Here is a 20,983-nt window from a genome sequence, read left to right on the forward strand (position 1 = left end):
AAGAAGTGTATGAGAATAATGCTCTCATTTTTGTTGATAAACACAGTAAACAACCTCTCTCTAAAATTAATTTCATTATTAACTTAATGTTAATGGAAGAAGGTATACCGTGTGGTATATGTATCTTCTCATTCATAGCAAGTGAGTGAGACCCACTTGCTGTGACCGAGAAGATATATATACCTGAATCAAGGTATATGCTTCCGTGTTAGTGGAGGCGAGCAGACCTTTGAAGTAGTTCGACTAAAGTCATAGCTTTGTAGGTGAAAGTGCCCCAGAAAAAGAACTTGCCTAGAAAGATAGTTCTGTCTATTCTAGGAAAAGTCACTGGGGTCTATTTTTTTAACACAAAACTTAAAAGAAAGTCTTTTAATTTCATCTAAAGATGGGCGTAAATAGCTTATTATTATTTATTTTAAAGATGGTTGAAATTGAATCCAATTTCCCAGCCCAATTAATTGGTTGAATAAACTTATTCCTATTTTTGGTAACCGGGTGAACTCAGCAACGGGGCCATGCGTGCAACTTTCTGGAATTGAGGAAAATCATTTTCTTTAGGACTTGTGAACCATAAAACGGCAAAGTCTCAGACATAAAAGAATGGCGTGGAAAAGTCAGTGGGAAAATTTGCCTCCAGAGTCCAGACAAATCCCGTTTAATTAAAAATCAATCTGTGGAGTGGACTCTTTAATCTCTTTTGGACTTACCAGTCTTCGTTCAACGCTTCTCAAAAGAAAAGTCTTCGTTCAACGTTAGGCAGCGTTATATATACTTTTCTCTATCTCCTACACACACATAACACATGGAAGCCCATCATCTAGCTCTTTCTTCCCTCATCACCCTTTCCTTTTTCTTAACAATACTGCCACCATCTTACTGCACCGACAATGCACGTACGCTTTGTTGAGTGCAGCATTCCCTTTGATTGTGGAAGGATCAAAAACATTCCGTACCCTTTCTTTGGAGGGAATCGATCTGAACTTTGCGGTTTTCAAGAGTTCAAGCTTACGTGCCGCGACAATGAATACCCAATTATCAGAATTGAAGAACCAGAGTTCCTTGTACTAAACATCAACCAATCTCAATATGTCATGACCATTGCAAGATTGGACCTCTGGAATAGTCCATGCCCCCCAAAGTTCGTCAATACCACTTTGGATTTTAATAACTTCAATTATTACATACCAACCGATCAAAACCTAACTTTGTTCTATGGTTGTCCTTCTGGAGTTAACGGATTGGATGGAGAGAACTTTTCCTGTAGCTTAGATAATACCGCTAATTACTTTGTAAGCGAATCCATCCCAGGTATCCACGACCTTTTTGAGGGATGCAATACAAGTATTGAAGTTCCAATTTTACGGACTGCTCTTATTGACGAGTCTGTGGGACTTTAGAATGTATTGAATCAAGGTTTTGATGTGGACTACCATAATTCCTGGGCGATTACCTGTGGCGGGTGTGAGGCTTCAGGTGGGATATGCGGTTCTGACTTCTCACATACATTTGTCTGCTTTTGCCATGATGGAGAGCAACCTTTGGTCTGTTCAAGTAACGGTATGCATGCTTGTTTCTCCTCACTTTCATAGATTAAGCTGAAACATATATTTGAGTTCTCTTTTTTTGAGAAATATATTTGAGTTCTCAATTGTTCTTTAGCTAATAGTAATAAGGCTATATATAAACGTCTATTCTGTTCTACTTTATACTCTACAAATTATAGCTTACCATATGCTTGATTTTTTATTTTTTATTTTTTCCATTTTAACAATTTTATGTTCTACCAATTATACTATATCTTGTGCTCCACCAATAATTTTTTTATTTTTCTTGAGAAATACCAATGATAGTTCTAACAATTGCATACTGATGATGCACAGGATCGTCAGTAACAGTGAGCGGATGGAATCCTTCGTGGTGTGAGAGAATATGCTCAACGATGATCACCGATGTGGTGCCTGCCACAGCGTCTCCGATGCCAAAGTCAGAAAAATAATCGTCAATCAAGATGTATCTCTGTGTGTGTATATTTCGTACCTTTTTACTGACTGTGTGGGAGCTTTATATTTGCCACCTTGGGGGCTAGCCGTTGGGGTGATAAATGCTTTCTCAAGTAACGCCCCTGGTCCAATAATGAGACTTTTAAGAGGTTCCCAACGGTCTGCTGGGCTGATTTCGTAACCGCTCAAGTCATTGATTGACTGCATTGAGTGACTCTCTGTCTTCGTCAGTGACGATGGTTTCCCTCGTTGTTCTTGATGACTTCGTCAAGGATGCTTCCTCCGTCACTAAATGTTATCTTCGTCTAGGGATGCAGCATCGTCATTCCCATCAATTGCCCCCCAGGTTCTGGGTTCGTCAGTGACGTGTTATGACGATCACAGAAGATGAAAAGCTTCTTTTGTGACTCTTGGGGTTCTGTTCCGTATTTAATGCTTAGTGGCGGCGCTACAGGAAATCATGGCCACGTGGCGCGTGACGATCCGTGGAGTTAATGGTGTGACCCTTGGATTTCCCGCTGGTTTTCTGATAGCTTTTTGGTCTAAGTTTAAAACTACTCTTTTTCAATTTTTTCTTTCACCTTTCAAAGAGCGAAGACAGAAAGTTTTTCAGTGATATTCCGAGCATTCTTTTGAGACTGTCTTTCTTCTCCGACTCGCCTTGCGTCGTGCTTTTGCCATTCCGCCATTGGAGGTATGTGTCTCTTTCTTTTCACTTCCTTCCTCTTTTTGTTTTTGCATAATCTCTGATTCTATGTTTCCTTTTATTCTTCTTTTGTTGTTGGTTTCTGCTTTTCTTCTTTTTGGGGATTTAGTTTGAGTTGTATCTTTCTGCCCCTTAGATTTCTGCATTTCCATGGTTGATAGTTTGGAGGTTAGGATAGCTTGTCCGTCGGTCTCCTTCCTTTTCGCGCGTCTGGGGGGGTCTTTGGGCACCTATCCGTTTCTGGAAAATTTTGTGTTTGAGGGTAATTGTCTGAGCGTGGTTTTGGGCGACTTGTTGCCCTTGCTTCGTCAATCACTAAATTGGTTCGAGGGTTTAGCTAGGAGAGGGTCAATGTCTGAGGTTAGATCTAGCAATCTCGAGACTGGGTTGTCTTCTAGTGACGACCCGGTTGAAGGAGATACAGCCGTCTCTAGCCAACGGGTGGTTAGGGCTTTTCATGCCCTTGAGGAGATTTGTGGCCTTGACGCTGAGACCGTGAATAGATTCAAGGATCGGTTTCAGTTCCCCTCTAGGGTTCGTGTCCGTCTACCCAGGGAAGAAGATAGGGCCTGCCACTTTTCCCCAGGTGAAGTGTGTTTTTATGAGTCATCTTTCACCTGCGGGCTTAGATTCCCCGTCCATCCGTTCCTGATGGAACTTCTAGATCATTTCGGTATTGCCCCCGGGCAGCTCATGCCTAATTCGTGGAGGATCGTGATCAACTGTATGCAAATATGGTTGGCCTCCAACGGGGATATGATCCGGCTGGCTGAGCTCACCTACTTGTACCGCTTGAAAGAATCCAAAGAGTGGGGGTATTATGAGTTAGTCCCCTGGGAGAGAAAGACTAGGATCGTCAAGGGCTTGCCCTCGTCCTTCAGGTATTGGAAATCGCGCTTTTTCTTTGTGTCTGGGGACGACTTCGAGACTCAATCCAGCAGTGATTGGGGTGATATCCCAAGGTTGCTCCGTCGGTGGGGAACCCCGACCTTAGGTGCGTCAGTATTTCTCCCCGTTGTTTCAATTTTGCCAATTTTGAGGCTTTGGCCTTTGCTAACTTTTTTGTTTCTTTGTTTGGTGTAGCTAAGAGACGGCCTGGATTGAAGAGCAGATACAAGGAACGCATAGAGACTGCGATCGGGTACGCGGAGACGATTGAGAGCTGGGACGAGCTGGTCGACCCCCGGTCTCTTGCATTTTACAATCTCGGTCCTGACCCTTCTCCTTTTGTTCTTCGTCAGCTTGGTATTGAAGGAAAAAAGAGTAAGTTCTGACTTCGTCAATGTTTGATTCTCCTTGCGTACTTAGGCATTTTTGATAAATGTTTTCTTCTTGCAGAGATGACGACCAAGTTTAACAAGGACATGTACGCGAAGATGAGGTCGAAGAAGGACGAGCCCTTGTCCAATCTAGGGAAGAAGATCGTGCGTGTGACCGGGCAGGGCTCTACTCCTACTCCCCTGAGCACCCTTCCTCTCGTAGCCCTTGAGACGACGAGAACTTCCTCTCCAACTGCATCAATAGAGGAGATCGTCACTCCCGGCTCAAAAAGGCAGCGTGTAGCTGGTAAAGGGAAGGAGAAGAAGAAAGCTGATGTTTCCTCGTCAACAATATGGGATGATGAGAGGTTAGCTTTGGACAAGGCTCATGAGGTCATCACTCCAGCGGACCTAAAGGCTCTCTCAGACATGTCTTTAAATGACGTTGCCTCCCGCCATGTTCATAAGCTCGTCCAGGTACGGAGTTCGTCAATTTTTTTTTTTTTTTTTTACTGACGACTTACAACCTCTTTTCAGGTGTTGGGAGAGAGCCTCCACATTACTGCTGAGTATATCACTCAAGAGGCCAAGGTGGCGTCTCTGACGACCCGAATGGAGGCCCTGGAGAAAGAGAACTCCGACCTGAAGAAGAACCTGATTACCTCCATGGACGAGGCGACCTCTTTGAAGCAGAAGGTCAAAGTGTTAGATGACGACCTCAGGGTTGAACGCCAGTTGACCCAAGAAAAGGATGAGCAGCTTCTTTCAGCCAGGGAGAAGCTTGCAACTGTTGCCGCCAGGTCGGTGGAGGCTTTCCAGACCACTGACGAGTACAATACTGTACTCTTCAGTTGGTATTTCAAAGGCTTTGAGCTGCTCAGGAGGTACCTCGTCAAGCACCCTTCTGGGGTCAACATGGAGAGTTTGGATTTGGAGGAGGTAGATAAGGAGATGGCTTTGGACGAGGCTGCTCAGTCCTCTGCCCCAGATGGTGATGCTCCAGGTCCTGCCACCGATGCCCCTGCCACCGTGGACGCTTCTGCTGATGCCTGACCCTGTTACTTAGAGAAAAATTTTTGTTGTATTTGGTAGATGCCCTTCTTGTTTTGGGGCCCTTTTTTTTTTAAGTCTAATTTCAGAACAGTTAATTTTATTTTGAAAACAATGATAGTAGCCCAGTGGTTATGGGCTGGAATGAAGTTTACTTACTTTTCTTCTAGATGCTTTGGCTGATTTACATCTGTTTATAATTTTGTGCTTTGTTGCATCCTATTTTGATTTGACGCATTGCACTCTTTTCTCCGTCCACTGACCCCTGCCACTTGTGACTTTAAGGGGGTGCCGTCTGGCGGCTTAGGTCCGTCCAGGCGAGCTCTTGTTACTTAGTCCTTTAGCTGTTCGATTATGGTGTTAGTAACTTACATCCGTCAAGGCGGAATCTTGTTACTTAGACTTTTAACCATACTTATATGGTCGTCAGTAACTTACATCCGTCAAGGCGGAATCTTGTTACTTAGTCTTTTAACCATACTTATATGGTCGTCAGTAACTTACATCCGTCAAGGCGGAATCTTGTTACTTAGTCTTTTAATCATACTTATATGGTCGTCAGTAACTTACATCCGTCAAGGCGGAATCTTGTTACTTAGTCTTTTAATCATACTTATATGGTCGTCAGTAACTTACATCCGTCAAGGCGGAATCTTGTTACTTCAATTTTTTATTGGCCTTATGGTTGACCAATGCTGCCTGCGCAAAAACATCAGAAGAAAAATACTTTTATTAACTTTAATACCGAATGCATTCGTGTATTACATTTACTCATGGTATTTCTTTAAGTGTTCAATGTTCCATGGACGAGGGAGCTTTTGTCCGTCCATAGTTTCCAGGTGGTAACTTCCTTGCCTCGAATAATGGATGACGCGATAAGGCCCTTCCCATGTAGGGCCCAGCTTCCCTTGAGTGGGGTCTTTAGTCGCTATAGTGACTTTGCGAAGGACGAGGTCCCCTATGTCCAGACGCCTGAGTTTAACCCTCTTGTTGTAGTACTCGGCCATCTTTTTTTGATACTTCGTCATTCTACCGGACGCATTATCTCTTACTTCATCCAGGCAATCCAAGTTCAACCGCAGTCCCTCGTCATTGGGTCCATCTCTGAAAGTTCCTCGTCTGATGCTTGTTACTCCAACTTCTACTGGGATTACTGCCTCTGTGCCATAGGTAAGCCTGAAGGGTGTCTCTCCTGTTGGGGTTCTGGCTGTAGTCCTGTACGCCCACAGGACACTAGGTAGTTCTTCTGGCCAGGCACCTTTTGCTTCGTCCAGCTTGGTTTTGATTATCTTGAGCAGCGTCCTGTTCGTTACTTCCGTCTGTCCGTTTGCCTGAGGATGTCCAGGGGATGAGAACTGATTCTTGATCCCGAGGTCCGAGCAGAAGTCTCTGAAGCCTTGGCTGTCGAACTGCCTCCCATTATCAGATATGATCGTCAAGGGAATCCCGAACCTGCAGATTATGTTTTTCCACACGAAGCTCCGGATCCGAGCCTCAGTGATGGTTGCTAGGGCCTCTGCTTCAACCCATTTTGTGAAATAATCAATAGCAACCAGAAGGAATTTTACCTGACCTTTACCTTGGGGCAGAGGACCGACGATATCGATTCCCCATTGTGCGAACGGCCATGGGGAGGCTATGGTCGTCATTTTCTCCGCTGGGAGCCGCTGCACGTTCCCATACCGCTGGCATCTGTCGCACCTTCTGACGATATCAGCAGCATCTCCCTGCATGGTTGGCCAAAAATACCCCGCTCTTATCACCTTGTGGACTAGGGATCTGGAGCCGGCATGGTTGCCACAGATTCCTCCATGTACCTCTTCTAGGATGTATTTGGCCTCGTCCTCGTCAACGCACTTTAGATAAGGCATAGAGAAGCCTCTCTTGTACAAGACGTCATTCAGGATCGTAAACCTGGCTGCTCTCTTCTTCACCTTTCTGGCTTCGTCAGTATTCTGAGGTAGGTGCCCATCCTGGAGGAAGGATATTATGGGCGTCATCCAGGTGCCTGTGCTCTGGATGGAGAACGCCGCCACCTCTTCAATACTCGGGTGTTTCTGGATCTCTATTGTCATGTCTGTGCTCGCCTTTCCTTCTTCTGACGACGCTAGTTTCGATACTTCGTCGGCCCCAACATTCTGGCTTCTTGGTATCTGGACGAACTCCACTGTGTCGAACTCTTGGGTTAGTTGCCTTGTCAGTTTAAGGTATTTCTGCATCCTCTCTTCCTTTGCCTCGTATTCTCCACTGATCTGTCCGATTATCAGCTTTGAATCACTCTGGATTAGCAAATTTTTGGCCCCAAGAGCTTTCCCAAGCCTCAAGCCCGTCAATATTCCTTCATACTCGGCTTCGTTATTGGTGGCTGGGAACTTCAGGTGAACCCCATACTTTATCACTTCTCCGTCGGGGGTGGTTATGACGACCCCTACTCCCCCTCTCTTTTGGGCTGACGAACCATCTGTCTGTATTGTCCATTTATCGACTTCGTCAGTAGTTCCATCTTCGTCTGGCAGAGTGAATTCGGCGATGAAGTCAGCCAGAGCTTGTGCCTTGATAGCTGCTCTTGGATGGTACTCGATGTCAAATTGGCTGAGTTCGACTGCCCATTGGACCATTCTCCCTGCGGCTTCTGGTTTGTTCATTGATTTCTTAATTGGTTGATCCGTCATCACGAGGATAGGATTTGACTGGAAATACGGCCTGAGCTTGCGCGAGGCTACTATAAGTGCAAACACAATCTTTTCGATCCTTGGGTACCTGAATTCAGCTCCTTGAAAGGCTTGGCTGACGTAGTACACCGGGAGTTGCTTCTTACATTCTTCTCTGATCAAGGCTGCGCTTACTGCCGAGGCTGATACTGCCAAGTATAAGTATAAGTTCTCCCCTCCTTTGGACGGGCTTAGGAGAGGTGGACTGCTCAGGTATTGCTTCAGCTCCTGGAATGCTGTTTCGCATTCGTCGGTCCAAGCAAAGGCCTGCTTGAGGATTTTGAAGAAGGGTAGGCATTTGTCTGTGGCCCTAGAGACGAACCTGTTCAGGGCTGCTATCCTTCCTGTAAGTTTTTGCACGTCCTTGACGGTCTTAGGTGAAGCCATGTCGATGATAGCTCGTACCTTCTCTGGATTTGCTTCTATTCCTCTCTGGGATACCATGAATCCCAAGAACTTACCCGAGGCTACCCCAAAAACACACTTGCTTGGATTCAACTTCATCTGGTGCTTTCTCAGGGTTGCAAAAGTCTCCTGCAGGTCGTCCAGGTGAGCGAGCTCCTCCTCGCTCTTGACGAGCATATCGTCCACGTATACTTCCATGTTCCTGCCAATCTGTTGGCTGAACATTTTGTTCACCAATCTTTGGTACGTAGCTCCAGCATTTTTCAACCCAAAAGGCATCACCTTATAACAGTAGAGTCCTTGGCTCGTGATGAAGGCAGTCTTCTCCTGATCTTCTTCAGCCATCTTTATCTGGTTGTACCCTGAAAAGGCGTCCATGAATGTCAGCAGCTTATGTCCGGCGGTGGAGTCCACGAGCTGGTCTATCCTTGGTAGAGGGAAGCTGTCCTTTGGGCATGCTTTGTTCAGGTCGGTGAAGTCTACACACATTCTCCACTTTCCGTTCGCTTTCTTCACTAGGACGACGTTGGCGAGCCATTCTGGATAATATACTTCCCGTATGAATCCAGCCGTCAAGAGTTTGGTTACTTCCTCTGCAACTGCCTGATCTCGTTTTGGAGCGAAGGTTCTTCGTCGTTGCTGAATGGGCTTCCTACTGGGGTCCACATTCAGCCTATGCTGGATAACTTCTGGAGATATGCCTGGCATGTCCTCGTGACTCCATGCAAAGACATCTAGGTTCCCCTTAAGGAATTTTATGAGCTTCGTCTTCATCTCGGGGCTTAACATCGTCCCTATCCTGGTCGTCTTGTCCGTATTTCCTTCCACCAACTCTACTATTTCCAGGGTCTCCATCGCGTCCTCCTCTTTTTCTTCGATCGTCCACGTGTGGTTTTCCTTTTTTGCCAGTACGGCTTGATAGCACTCCCTTGCCAGGACTTGGTCACCCTTCACTTCACCCACGCCGTTGTCTGTTGGGAATTTCACCTTCAAACAGTAGGTTGACGTTGCCGCCTTCCACTTGTTTAGGGTGGGCCTCCCAATGATGACATTGTAGGACGAAGGGCAATCTACCACCAGGAAGTCTACTTGTTTGGTCAACTGCAGTGGGTAGGTCCCTGCCGTCACCGTCAGAGTCACTATTCCCCTGGGGTAGACCCTGTCTCCACTGAAGCTGACGAGCGGAGAGTCAAAAGGACGGAGCCTTTTTGGATCCAGTCTCAGCTGCTGGAAGGCGGGGAGATAGATGATATCCGCTGAGCTCCCGTTGTCAATAAGGATCCTTCTGGTATTGAACCCTTCTATATTCAGTACTATGACCAGGGGATCGTTGTGAGGCTGCTTTACCCCCCTGGCGTCTTCTTCATTAAAGGACATGTCTTGGTACGTTCGTCGGTGCTTGGACGGAGGCATGGTGTGGACGCTGTTCACCTGTCTATGGCATGCTTTTTTGAGTGATCTAAATGACCCTCCTGAGGATGGTCCTCCCGCGATCGTATTTATCTCCCCGATCACTTTGCGTGGAGGTTGGGACGGATGGTCGTCATCCCGAGTAAAGGATTCATGTTGGGTCCTGTTGTCGTCTCTGACCTTGCCATGTTCCCCTTTCTTTACATATTTCTGTAACTTTCCTTTTCGTATTAATTCCTCTATTTGTTCCTTCAGGTCTCTGCATTCTTCTGTGTTGTGACCGTGGTCTCTATGGAACCGGCAATATTTGTTCTTGTCACGTACGTTGGGGGACGAATGTAATGGCCTGGGCCATTTGAGATAATGCTCGTCCTTGATCTGCGTGAAAATCTTGTCAACAGGCATAACCAAAGGAGTGAATTTTACCTGACGAGGATTTTTGTCGTCTCTCCGTCTATTCCCATCGTTGTTCCGACGTTCGGGTCTGTCTCTCTTTTGCCCTCTGCGGTCGTCTTCTCCTTTGGACTTGTCCCCTAGTCTCTCAGCACCTTTTATGGCAGCTAGAGCATCCTCCGCATTCATGTACTTTTGTGCCTTCAAGAGCATCTCAGCCATTGTCTTCGGGGGGTTTTTTGCAAGAGAGGCCACAAGGTCTCTGGATCTCAACCCTGCTTTGAAGGTCGTCAGCTGCACCTTGTCATCAGCTTCGTCCACTTCCAGAGTTTCCCAGGTGAATCGCTTGACATATGACCTCAGAGTCTCCTTCTCTCCCTGTCTTATGGTGAGTAAATAATCTACTGGCCTCCTTGGGCGTTGTCCCCCTATGAAGTGGCGCAAAAAAGCACTACTCAGCTGACTGAAGTTATCTATGGACGAGTTTGGTAACTTAGTAAACCACTCTCTTGCGGCTCCTTTGAGAGTCGTAGGGAAGGAACGACACAATATCTCGTCGGGTGGCTGCTGGAGACCCAAAGTCGTCTTAAAGGTATTAAGATGATCCTGAGGGTCCTTGAGTCCGTCGAATGGCTCTAATTGAGGCAGGCGAAACTTGGACGGCACGGGGCAATCGAGTACTGCTGCAGTGAAGGGCGAATCTGTAGCCTTTACCATTTTGTCTACACTCCGGTCCGTCTTTTCCTTGATAGCACTCCTTAATTCGTCCATCTCTTTCCTCATTTCCCGAAGAAGATCTGAGTTCTGTTCGTCCGGAGTAGTTGGTCTCCGGGGGATTTCCCTCTGCTGGCTATCCCCCTCTCCCTCTCCCTCCATGTTACCCTTGGACCGGATTTCTTCTTGTTGAGCTTGTTGAACCTGCTGGAGCCGCAGCTTCATTTCCTGGTTCTGTCTGGTGAGTTCCTCAATGGTGGCTGTAAGGGCTTGAACTTGCTGGGCCAAGGTTGCTGAGTCTGGGTTGGATTCCATCTGGATATAGAGAATTGATGGAAGCTACGTTTTCGAATGTGAATCCGAAAAGATGTTCCCACAGACGGCGCCAAACTGATGATGCACAGGATCGTCAGTAACAGTGAGCGGATGGAATCCTTCGTGGTGCGAGAGAATATGCTCAACGATGATCACCGGTGTGGTGCCTGCCACAGCGTCTCCGATGCCAAAGTCAGAAAAATAATCGTCAATCAAGATGTATCTCTGTGTGTGTATATTTCGTACCTTTTTACTGACTGTGTGGGAGCTTTATATTTGCCACCTTGGGGGCTAGCCGTTGGGGTGATAAATGCTTTCTCAAGTAACGCCCCTGGTCCAATAATGAGACTTTTAAGAGGTTCCCAACGGTCTGCTGGGCTGATTTCGTAACCGCTCAAGTCATTGATTGACTGCATTGAGTGACTCTCTGTCTTCGTCAGTGACGATGGTTTCCCTCGTTGTTCCTGATGACTTCGTCAAGGATGCTTCCTCCGTCACTAAATGTTATCTTCGTCTAGGGATGCAGCATCGTCATTCCCATCAGCATACCATTATTTTCATTAAAAAAAAAAATCTGCATAACGTTCTTATGCTCTCTTTTTTTAGAAAGTTTCAACTTATAACGTCCACTCTTGATGATAATTCTTTATCACTAGACCAAGACACTAACTATAGGTAAATGTGGATCGATTTAGTGGGCCTAAAAAAATTCCGCTAGGCCCAAGAGCATAGACAATTCCAAAAATATGGGTTAGTTATATAATTGAGAGAAAAGAAAATAGTTATTTTTTATATGTAATTATGTATAAAGAAAATAATGAAACAACATAAAAATTACTCATGACACTTTGTCTTTCACACCATTTGAATTTTTTTTTTTTTTTCCCATTTCACCACATTTTTTAAGTTCAATACCCATTCATCTACCAAATCTCTCACCACACTTCAACCAAAAGAAAAATAATTAAACTAACAGACAACATTAAACTTTAAACTTGATTGTAGCTAATAACTACAATTCTATTGGATGTGAAATTTGAGAAATTCACTATTGGATTATATTTCTTCTAATATTCTCAATACTTGCAAAATTTTCTAAATATCAAAAATCAATGGTTGTGTCATTAATTAAATATTTAAATTCAAATTATTTTATAATATAAAATCTAATCTAATCTAACCTAATACTATATATAGGGTCTGTTTGGATAGAACTTATTTTGCTGAAACTGAAAACTTATTACTGAAAACACTGTAGCAAATAAGTGGAAAAACGTGGATTATATTTTTTTACGCGGATACTGTAGCAGAGCTGAAATTACTGTAGCAAAGCTGAAAAAACTGTAGCAAATAAATGGCAAAGTTTAGCTCTTTTTTTTCCCCTTTTTCTATTCACTCCTCACCATTCCCTTGTGCCTTCAGAGAGTTCCTTTCTTCCTTTCCTTTATTTTTTTCTTTGATTCTCTGTTACTTCACTTCTCACTCCCTTGCTCACATCTCTCTCTCGTTCACGCTCGCCACCGGAGTTGGGTTGGATTCGGAGTGTTCACGGCGTGGTGGAGTCGATGTAGTCCCGGCGTGGCAGAGATCGGCGTGAGCCCGGCGTGGAAGAAAATGAAGTGGTCACGGCGTGGGCACGGCGGATTCCAATGGGTTTGTTTGATTTTTTGCTATTAATTTTTGTCTTTTGGGTTTGGATGGGTTGGATTTTGGATTCCTATGGATTGCTATTTTGGATTCTGATGGGTTTGGGTTGGATTTGGATTGGTTGGTTGGGTTGGCGTGGTGGGCTGTGGTGGTGGCATGGTGGGTAGTGGTTGTTTGGTTGTTTTTGCTATGGGTTTGTTGGGTTTTTGGTGGGTTTTGTTTTATTTTTTTTATTTTGGGTTTTTGGTTCCGGTGGGTTTGGTGAGCAAAGGGCAGTGGTGGCGTGGTGGGCATGGTGGTGGCGTGGTGGGTAGTGGGTTGTTTGGTTGTTTTTGCTTTGGGTTTACTGGGTCTTTGATGGGTTTTGTTTTGTTTTTCTTTTTTTTAATTTTGGGTTTTTGGTTCCGGTGGGTTTGGTCGGCAGAGGGCAGTGGTGGCGTGGTGGTGATTGTTTGTTTGGTTGTTGAGCAAGTGAGGGAGAGGCTTGGTGTCCATGAACAGTGCTTCAACACGCACCGTTCATCAGAGTCGTCGCGCACCGTTTAACACAACACAGAGCACACGCCATGAACGAGCTTGGAGGTTTATTAATAAAACGGTGCGTATCTATTGAGATTGTTTCAGCTCCATGAGGTTAATGAAATGCTCAAGAGCCTGGTGTTGGTGTCCATAAACAGTATTAAACACGCGTTTGGATTAATGAAACGGTGCGTAGCGAGTTGCGTTTTCATTTCAGCCTGCGTTTCCTCAGCCTGCGTTTCCTCAGCACAACGCATGGGTCCCAGCATTTTCCAAACGTAAACGCCAAACGTGGTTGCAAAACGTGAATCCAAACACTGCCATAATAGCAAAAGCCATTAACGAAGTGCTGCCATGTTAGAAAAAAATGATCCCTTAAAATTCTACTACGTTTACAATTTATTCTTTAAAAAAAATGTACGGTACACCTTTTGGAGAGTCTTTGTCTTTATAAAAACACAAACCCAAACGATGTATTCCCAATCAAAAGTCAAGCTCACTCTAACTTCAGTTTCTCTTCGTATGAATACTATTAACACCGATGCTTGCGATACAGAGATAGAGAAGGAGGAAAAAAAAAAAAAAAAAAACCTTGCGATACAGAGATGAGAAGGAGACAGAGTTCGTTCACTTGCCAGAATTATACCACTCGAACTGGAGGTAACCTAAAGGTGCACGCAGGAATTGAGATACAAACATAGAGAGAACTACCACCGGTAAGTTTTTCTTTTTTTCATTCTTTCTTAGATCTGGGTATGGGTATGAAATATGATTTAGGTTTTGAGAAATTTGGTTGGATTGATTTTTATATAGGCATTTGGGTTACATTACGTTTTGATTTGTTATTTTGAAATTTGGGCTTATATATGATTTAGGTTTGGAGATGGCAAAGATAGAGAAATAAGAGAGAATCTGAATTCGTTATTTGGATAGAGCATTGGTAACAAGAGAAATCTATCATCTTCCTGTCAGAACGCTAGAAACCTTTATCGGTAATTTTTTTTTTTTTTTAATTTTTATATTGCTTTAAACGTTTGAGTTGATTTAGTCTTAGGTTGGGGTATTTAACTGAATTGATTTTGATTCAAGATCTATCTTCCTTTTTTACTTTTTTTTTTTTTTTCCTCTAAACCACACTCTTAAATACCATTAGAGGACAGAAAAACAGACATCTCCTTCCATTAGAGAGCGTGAGGGAGATTGAAGAAGTTTGATTTATTTAATTTGATTTTGATTGTCAATTTGTCATATACTTACTGCTACAATTATTGTTTATTTCCTTTTATGCATGTTTTGATCTCATGTTGGTTAAAATTATAGGAAAAAATAATTGTGCTAAGTTCTTAAAATTTTCTATTGCATATGACTAATTGTTAATAATGTTCTGTTCAATTTTTATCTATTTTAAATTAGTTCTATGATAGATTTTGTTTGATATTTCTGAAATGATTTCAAATTGCAGAGTGAATATTTGTTGTTTTGTTTAATTAGTTTAAATAGATGGGTTAGATTTAGTTTTGATTAAGCGATTTTGGTTGGAAATTTTGTTTAGGTTAGCTGGCTTGGCATAAATTGGTTTTAGGTATCTAGAACCAATTTTGCATATTTGGGTTGCTTTGATTTTGAATTTGCCTTTGTTGTTTTTGAATGGTCCCTTTTTAAAATCCATTGAAAATATGCGGAGAAACATGGTACAAAATATATGATTGATTGCACCAGTTTCATTTAACAACTCGTCACTGTAGTTATTAGGAAGTATTGTCTTGGACATTCGGTGCCCTGTTTCTTAAATGCTTCTCACTTGGATATGAAAGAATCATCCTTCAATTGTGTTCTTTGTGAACATCTTTATTAAAAACATGTATCATTTGTGTATGGTATGTTAGTGTGCTCAATTAGTCCGTGAAAGAAATATCATATTGCCAAGTAGTTTTTTTGCTGCATTATGTTTTGATTTTTTTTAAAGTTGTTTTAAAAGATTATAAGAGTCATCCTATATTGTTTAAGAGAAACTATTTTCAAAATTGTATTCTTTTTCTATATTTCACAATTCATAACCTAATCATGTGATTAAGATTTTGGATTTTTTTTTTTTTTTTTTTAAAAAAAAAGTCAAGATCATGAAATTCTAGCTGGAACTAATGACATTTCTGGCAGATATTATTTAGGAATAATAACAATAACAATAATAATAGCGTACTGACACCTATTTGGGATGGGCTAAAAGTAGTCTTCTTATTACAAAATGTCATTTGTATGGTGAGATATGCCATTTTGCCTTACTTTGTTCAGTTCTCTTTTACAGGGTGATACTATTGCACTTCCTCTTTTTTTTTTTTTTTTTGGCAACACAAAGGTAAGATTCTGTGAAGGCACCAATTAGTTAACCCTTTTGAAAGTTTTTATTTTATATATTTACTTCAAATATTTATTTGTTTTCCTTTTGTTTCAATGCGTAAAACAAATCATAGTTATTCAGCACATATGTAAATAAGAGAAGCGTTACGTTAATGATAGTAGCTGTGGTGATAGAGTTAGGGGTGGTGGATATCATTGCAGTGCTAGCAACATGGTGTGAAAGAGATTTAGGATGGTCATGGATAGAGCAAATATTTAGAGGTTATCAATCTGGTGATTGTTATTGTAGTGTTTGGTAGTGTTGAAGATAAGGAAGAGATTGCTTGAGGCATTGGAGGAGATGTTCTTCATGGTTGAGCTCCATATAGAATTTTCTAATGTTCTTTCACTATCAGATTTTTATTACTGCAAGGACCAGTTTCGAGTGTATGATTTTTTGAAATTATGTTCTAGCCCATGCATGACAGGAAATTTGATGGGTTTAATCTTTGACCTCAGAAATATAAATAAGAAACATTTAATATTTTTCTTTGTTTGGTTTGTTGGTGCTGAGATGTAAACATTTAAGATTTTTTGTTTGGCTGAGGAGGGTCACTTTGTCAAGAGTGTAGTAAATATGTGGTTCTAGACTTTAGCTCTGTTCTCATTGCTTTTAATTCATACTTAGAATATTGTGAATTTGTTGGCTTTCTTTCATTTTGGATTTAGGATTGAGATTGGAAAGTGTATTTAATTGAGTTATTACCAAAGATGGGCTATATTATCCAGTTGCAGACACCTAACAAAAATTGATGTTATTTCTAAATTACAATTGAATACCTAAATATGTTAAATTAGTTGTTTATTAAAACCCATTACAAAAATCATTGTTATTGGAGTTTTAGAATGGTGGATAAACCTGCGAATTTCATAAGATTTGTTATTGTTTCTGACCTCAACTCAAATAAACTTCAATTCTAAATATTCTGAAGTAATATGTTTACATATGTTGATGTGGGTCATGGGTTTGTATATTAGGTCATTCTTTTAGCTGGGTTTGTGTTTGAACAACTTTCAGTGAGTTCGTTTGGGTGTTATGAACACATATTTCTATCTCTCTTTTTCATCCTTTTCTATTAATATCAATTTGTGTTTAATATATTGTAGATTAAATAGTTTTTACTGATGTATCTTAGTCATGGGAGGTTTGATATTTTGGGTCTTCTAAGATAGAAGTTCAATAGCAGTTTTGGGTAAATGGGGACAACCAAATTATGAATCAATCTTTTGCGGTGTTGTTAACAACCACACCATTATTCAAATGAACTCACAAAACTCCAGGTCTGAACTAAAGATTTTGAGATAAATGATATGGTCTCCATGTATCTTTTAGTTTTGTTTTTAATTTTTCCATTCCACTTATCTTTCAACCTTGCAGTGCCACAACTACACAATTGAAGAGCTCATCACAAAGAGCTTACAACGTTGACATTGTCCTCCTTAGCAATCAGATTGGCCAAATGACTACGAAGAAAGGTGCATCATAGACAACAGTACCTAATCTTTCTCCCTCTCTTTTCGGTATTGGAACACCATTTTTTCTTTTCTTTCCTTTTGGGTTTTTAATTTTGGCGGATTATTATTGGAACACCAGTGTTTGAAGAAATGCTTAAACTGAACTTTGGATTGGATGTGTAGAGCCCAATTGTTTATGCACGTACAATGCTATTTACAGATTTCTTTTAAATTTTGTTGTGAATTGTGATATCAATATTTGGTTAAGTATAAGTATGTGGGATTGGCCTATGTATGCTCAACATACATATTCATATTGGTATATTTAATTTGTGTTGGCCAATTGGGTTTGTGTATGACCTTGGATCCTTGCTGTCTAATTGTCTCTCTCAAAAGGCTAAATACTTTGTTATGTTGAGTTATTTGGGTTTTGTTTGAATGATTTTTGCTGTTTTTTACAGGTAAACTTTGGCTCTGGTAATTATTATTATTATTTAATTTTCTATTAATAAAGCATATTTACACTCAAAAGTTGTTGGGTTAGTAAGTGAAGGGTTCCATCCTACCTTTTTGTTATTAATTTTTGACGATTTCTAAGCTATTCTTTATGTTGGTGCTATTTATCAATTTTTTTTTTTTGAGATTGCTTGGAATGAAAGATTATGGGTGAGAAAGTTGGGATACTTTTAAACCCAATTTTGTTGGGTAAGCAATTGTGGAGATTTGAGCAGGAAAGAAATCACCTTTGGAAGTGAGTTTCTTGAATAAAGTATGGGAAGGTTAGGGACAATTGACATAGGATTTAGCAATTGCAACCTTTGGAGAAACAAAAAGGTAGGATGGGATAGATTTGCAGGACATGTGACTTTTGTTATTGGGGATTGTAGAAAAACAAGATGTGAAAATTGACTGGGAGACCATATGCAACAAGAGCATGATTTCATATCAGTAGGTTAACTATTTGGATGAGCTCACATTTTGCTGATTTTTTTAATTCTTGCAGATTACTGTTGGCAATGGTATTTTGCTTATAAATCTGATGCCTAATATCAACCTATGTTAGTAATTCTATTCATGATTCTCACGGTGTTAAAAATAGGGAAGTGAGATACTTTTTTTTATGCTACCCATAGGACAGAACATTCAAAGCATTTTTAGAATTACGATAAATGAATTGTATATTTTGAGAGTGTGAGAGACCTATGTGTTGTCGTTGATGATAAAGACAGCTATGTAAGCCAGGTACGTATAGTTGGCCCATTTGGTTGGTGATGAAATCTGGGAATGTTTAGTTTTATAACTATGACATTGAAATTTGCTATCAATTCATCAATATTTTTTCTCAAAATTGTGTAGCTTTCATGATGTTCAATAATTTTATCTTATCTATATTTATATATTATAAAACTGAAGCCTCTGACTTTCGATTGGCTTCATAATATGATGCTACGTTAGCTAGCTCCACAAATTTCCACATCGGCATTTTTTTTCTCTACTTTTTAAATCTGAATTAATGTCTTTTGAATTGTATGTACTAGTTGATTGTTTTGATTGATATTATTGAATTTTGGTTTGTGTGTGTGATTCAAATTTGAGAAAATTTTTAGTTGAAATTTCAGATACAATAGGTTTGGATAGATTGGTGGTTGATTAGAGTTTAAATTTTGTGTTTTTGATGAATTTGGGGATCGCCAGATTTACTATTAGGTTCTAATTCAGAAGACCCATTTGGCTATTGATTTTAAATGATAGTTGTGCTCTAATCATTATTATAATTTTTGCTTTCTAAGTTGGTTCTCATCTTTTCTATTTGTTCATTTAGTAGATTTCAGATGCTATTATTTGGTTCTCTTTTAGAATAGCATTTTGTTATTGCCTATTGGCTTTTCTTTCATATATGGTGGTTAGGGACAATTTTGTGATGCCATCTCTAATCACTTATCCTCTAGATCATATGAAACCATATATAATTAAAATATTTCATTGTGAAATTAAAGCTCTCTATAGTTTCTTTAAAGTGGTTTCTAAAACAATTTTTCTCTTGAGGAAATTTTCTTGACGATGGGTTGTAATTGTTATTTATTTATTATTATTTTTTTTTTTTGATAACAATTGTTATAGTTGTTATTGTCTTATAAAAGTTGGTGCTAAATTTGATTTCTTTACTCTTTTGCAGCTTTAACTTAGCCTCATTTGATCAATTGCTTCCAAGGATATTCTCAGCATTCTCTTTTAGCTAGGATTTTTTTTTTACCTTAATTGCTAGAAATATTTTGTATACATCCCAAGGGATGTTACCATTAACCTTTTTTATTTGAGAAAAAGTTACCGTTCACTTTAGTTGCTTATAATATGCTTAAAAGAAATCTATTTGTAAGAATCATATTGTGATGGAAATTATATGTGTTATTATACGACTCTTCTAAAACTATTTATTATTAATCTCTAATTAATTAATGTTATTAAAATTCTATTTTATATCTCCTCATTATCAATGGCTAGAGTAGAATTCTATATCCAAATAATAATAATAAAATAAAAATTGATTCAACTTCGTTCTTCCATAGAACCACAATTTTATATAAATATATATATATGTACATATTCAGTCTATTAGTTATCAAATATCATTAAAAAAAAAAAAAAAAACTATAATTCAATGATTTATAAATTTGGTTGTGATAGTTATTTCCATATTCAATATGATATTCTTGATAAGTTTTTTTATTAATTTATAAATTTTATAACATTAGCTAAACAAAATATTTAATCTAAATTAAGTTTAGAGAAAATTCAATTAAAATTTTAATTTTGCGTCATGTGTCTTATCTAATTTTTTATTTTTGGACCAAGTGAATTATTGAGTGTAAATATTGAAAAGTCAAAATCCAATTAACGTCTAAATTTGTGCTGTGTCCATCTAATTTTTTAAATTTTTTAGTAAGGGCATTATTGGATACAAAAACCGAAAAGTTTAAATTCAATTAAATATTTTAAAAATGTATAGTTTAAAAAAGATGTAAGTCAATATTATGTAGAAATTGAATCATGTAATTACGATTATTTTTAATTGTACCCAATGCATATACACGGGGTTATACACTAGTTATACATAAAAAATAGGTTTATGGATCGAGTAATAAATAATATCCAATTGACAAAAAATTTGACATGCATGTTATGAACATAAAAACATGCAATCCAATGATTAGATTTCAAAATATATAGCCACGTTAATTATTTTAGTGGAGGTTGTAGTCATTTACTATAACCATGTTTGTAGCTAAATTTTGTCTTTTTCTCATGCCACTAAATCCCTAATGCCTCCATCCCCCCACTAATCGTTTTTTTTTCAATCGCTTGATTTTTTTTTTTCATAGTTTCAAACTCTTACTTTTTTTTATTTTATAAACTCAAGTTTTAAATAATTATAATAATAGAGAAAGAAAGCTGAATTCTATATGGTTTTGTACAGCACAATCAAGTTTGTAAGGCTGTATACAACTTTTCAAGAAAATATGGGCAAATGCCCCTTTAAAAAAAAAAAAAATCCAACATTTTGTCTCCTTTCCCAAACTATTTACAGAAATGCCCCTCTTTTGAAACTCGATTTTCTCAAAATCGAGTTATAAAAAAAATAAAATAAATAAAAAAATCTGGAACTCTATAGTGCCGTTTTAAGGAGCCTATAGTGACATTTTAAGGACTTATAGTGACATTTTGTAACTCGATCTTCATGAAGTCGAGTTACATGCAATATTTTTTTTTTTTTTTTTTTAACTCGAGTTATAAAACGCCACTATGTGTCCTTAAAACGTCACTATAGGTTCCTTAAAAATGCCACTATAGGGCTTAACTCGATTTTGAGAAAATTAAGTTTCAAAAGAGGAGCATTTCCCTAATTAGTTTGGAAAATGGGGCAAAATGCTGGATTATTTTTTTAAAAAGGGCAAAGGCCAATTTTTTCCCAACTTTTCAAGTATGAAACTTTTAAGTTTATTT

General features: G+C 39.6%; 1 protein-coding gene and 1 long non-coding RNA gene across 4 annotated transcripts; both read left to right on the top strand.

The window, feature by feature from the left end:
- Positions 1 to 3,057: 3,057 nt before the first annotated feature.
- Positions 3,058 to 5,018, top strand: LOC115964567. The gene is made up of 4 exons (XM_031083853.1): positions 3,058 to 3,700; positions 3,790 to 3,969; positions 4,045 to 4,442; positions 4,503 to 5,018. Exons 1-4 carry the CDS (start codon positions 3,058 to 3,060, stop codon positions 5,016 to 5,018), a joined length of 1,737 nt encoding a protein of 578 aa, XP_030939713.1.
- An 8,488-nt stretch (positions 5,019 to 13,506) lies between these two features.
- Positions 13,507 to 19,415, top strand: LOC115963391. Of its 3 annotated transcripts, none has more exons than XR_004085812.1 (4): positions 13,507 to 13,845; positions 14,005 to 14,121; positions 16,905 to 17,815; positions 19,158 to 19,415. It is a non-coding gene; the product is annotated as an uncharacterized LOC115963391 (long non-coding RNA). The 3 variants fall into 3 exon arrangements; XR_004085811.1 differs by lacking the exon at positions 19,158 to 19,415 and adding an exon at positions 15,435 to 15,485 and having other exon boundaries at positions 13,513 to 13,845; positions 16,905 to 17,968; XR_004085810.1 differs by lacking the exon at positions 19,158 to 19,415 and having other exon boundaries at positions 13,521 to 13,845; positions 16,905 to 17,968.
- The last annotated feature ends 1,568 nt before the right edge of the window (positions 19,416 to 20,983 follow it).

This window comes from Quercus lobata, chromosome 10 (assembly GCF_001633185.2).
Source record: "Quercus lobata isolate SW786 chromosome 10, ValleyOak3.0 Primary Assembly, whole genome shotgun sequence".
Lineage (NCBI taxonomy): Eukaryota > Viridiplantae > Streptophyta > Magnoliopsida > Fagales > Fagaceae > Quercus > Quercus lobata.

Excerpts from the sequence above, each read along its gene's own strand:
- LOC115964567 (XM_031083853.1), top strand. The coding sequence starts at position 3,058 with ATGTCTGAGGTTAGATCTAGCAATCTCGAGACTGGGTTGTCTTCTAGT. Across the intron at positions 3,701-3,789 it reads GTGGGGAACCCCGACCTTAG|CTAAGAGACGGCCTGGATTG; the intron begins GTGCGTCAGTAT and ends TGTTTGGTGTAG. Across the intron at positions 3,970-4,044 it reads TGGTATTGAAGGAAAAAAGA|AGATGACGACCAAGTTTAAC; the intron begins GTAAGTTCTGAC and ends TTCTTCTTGCAG.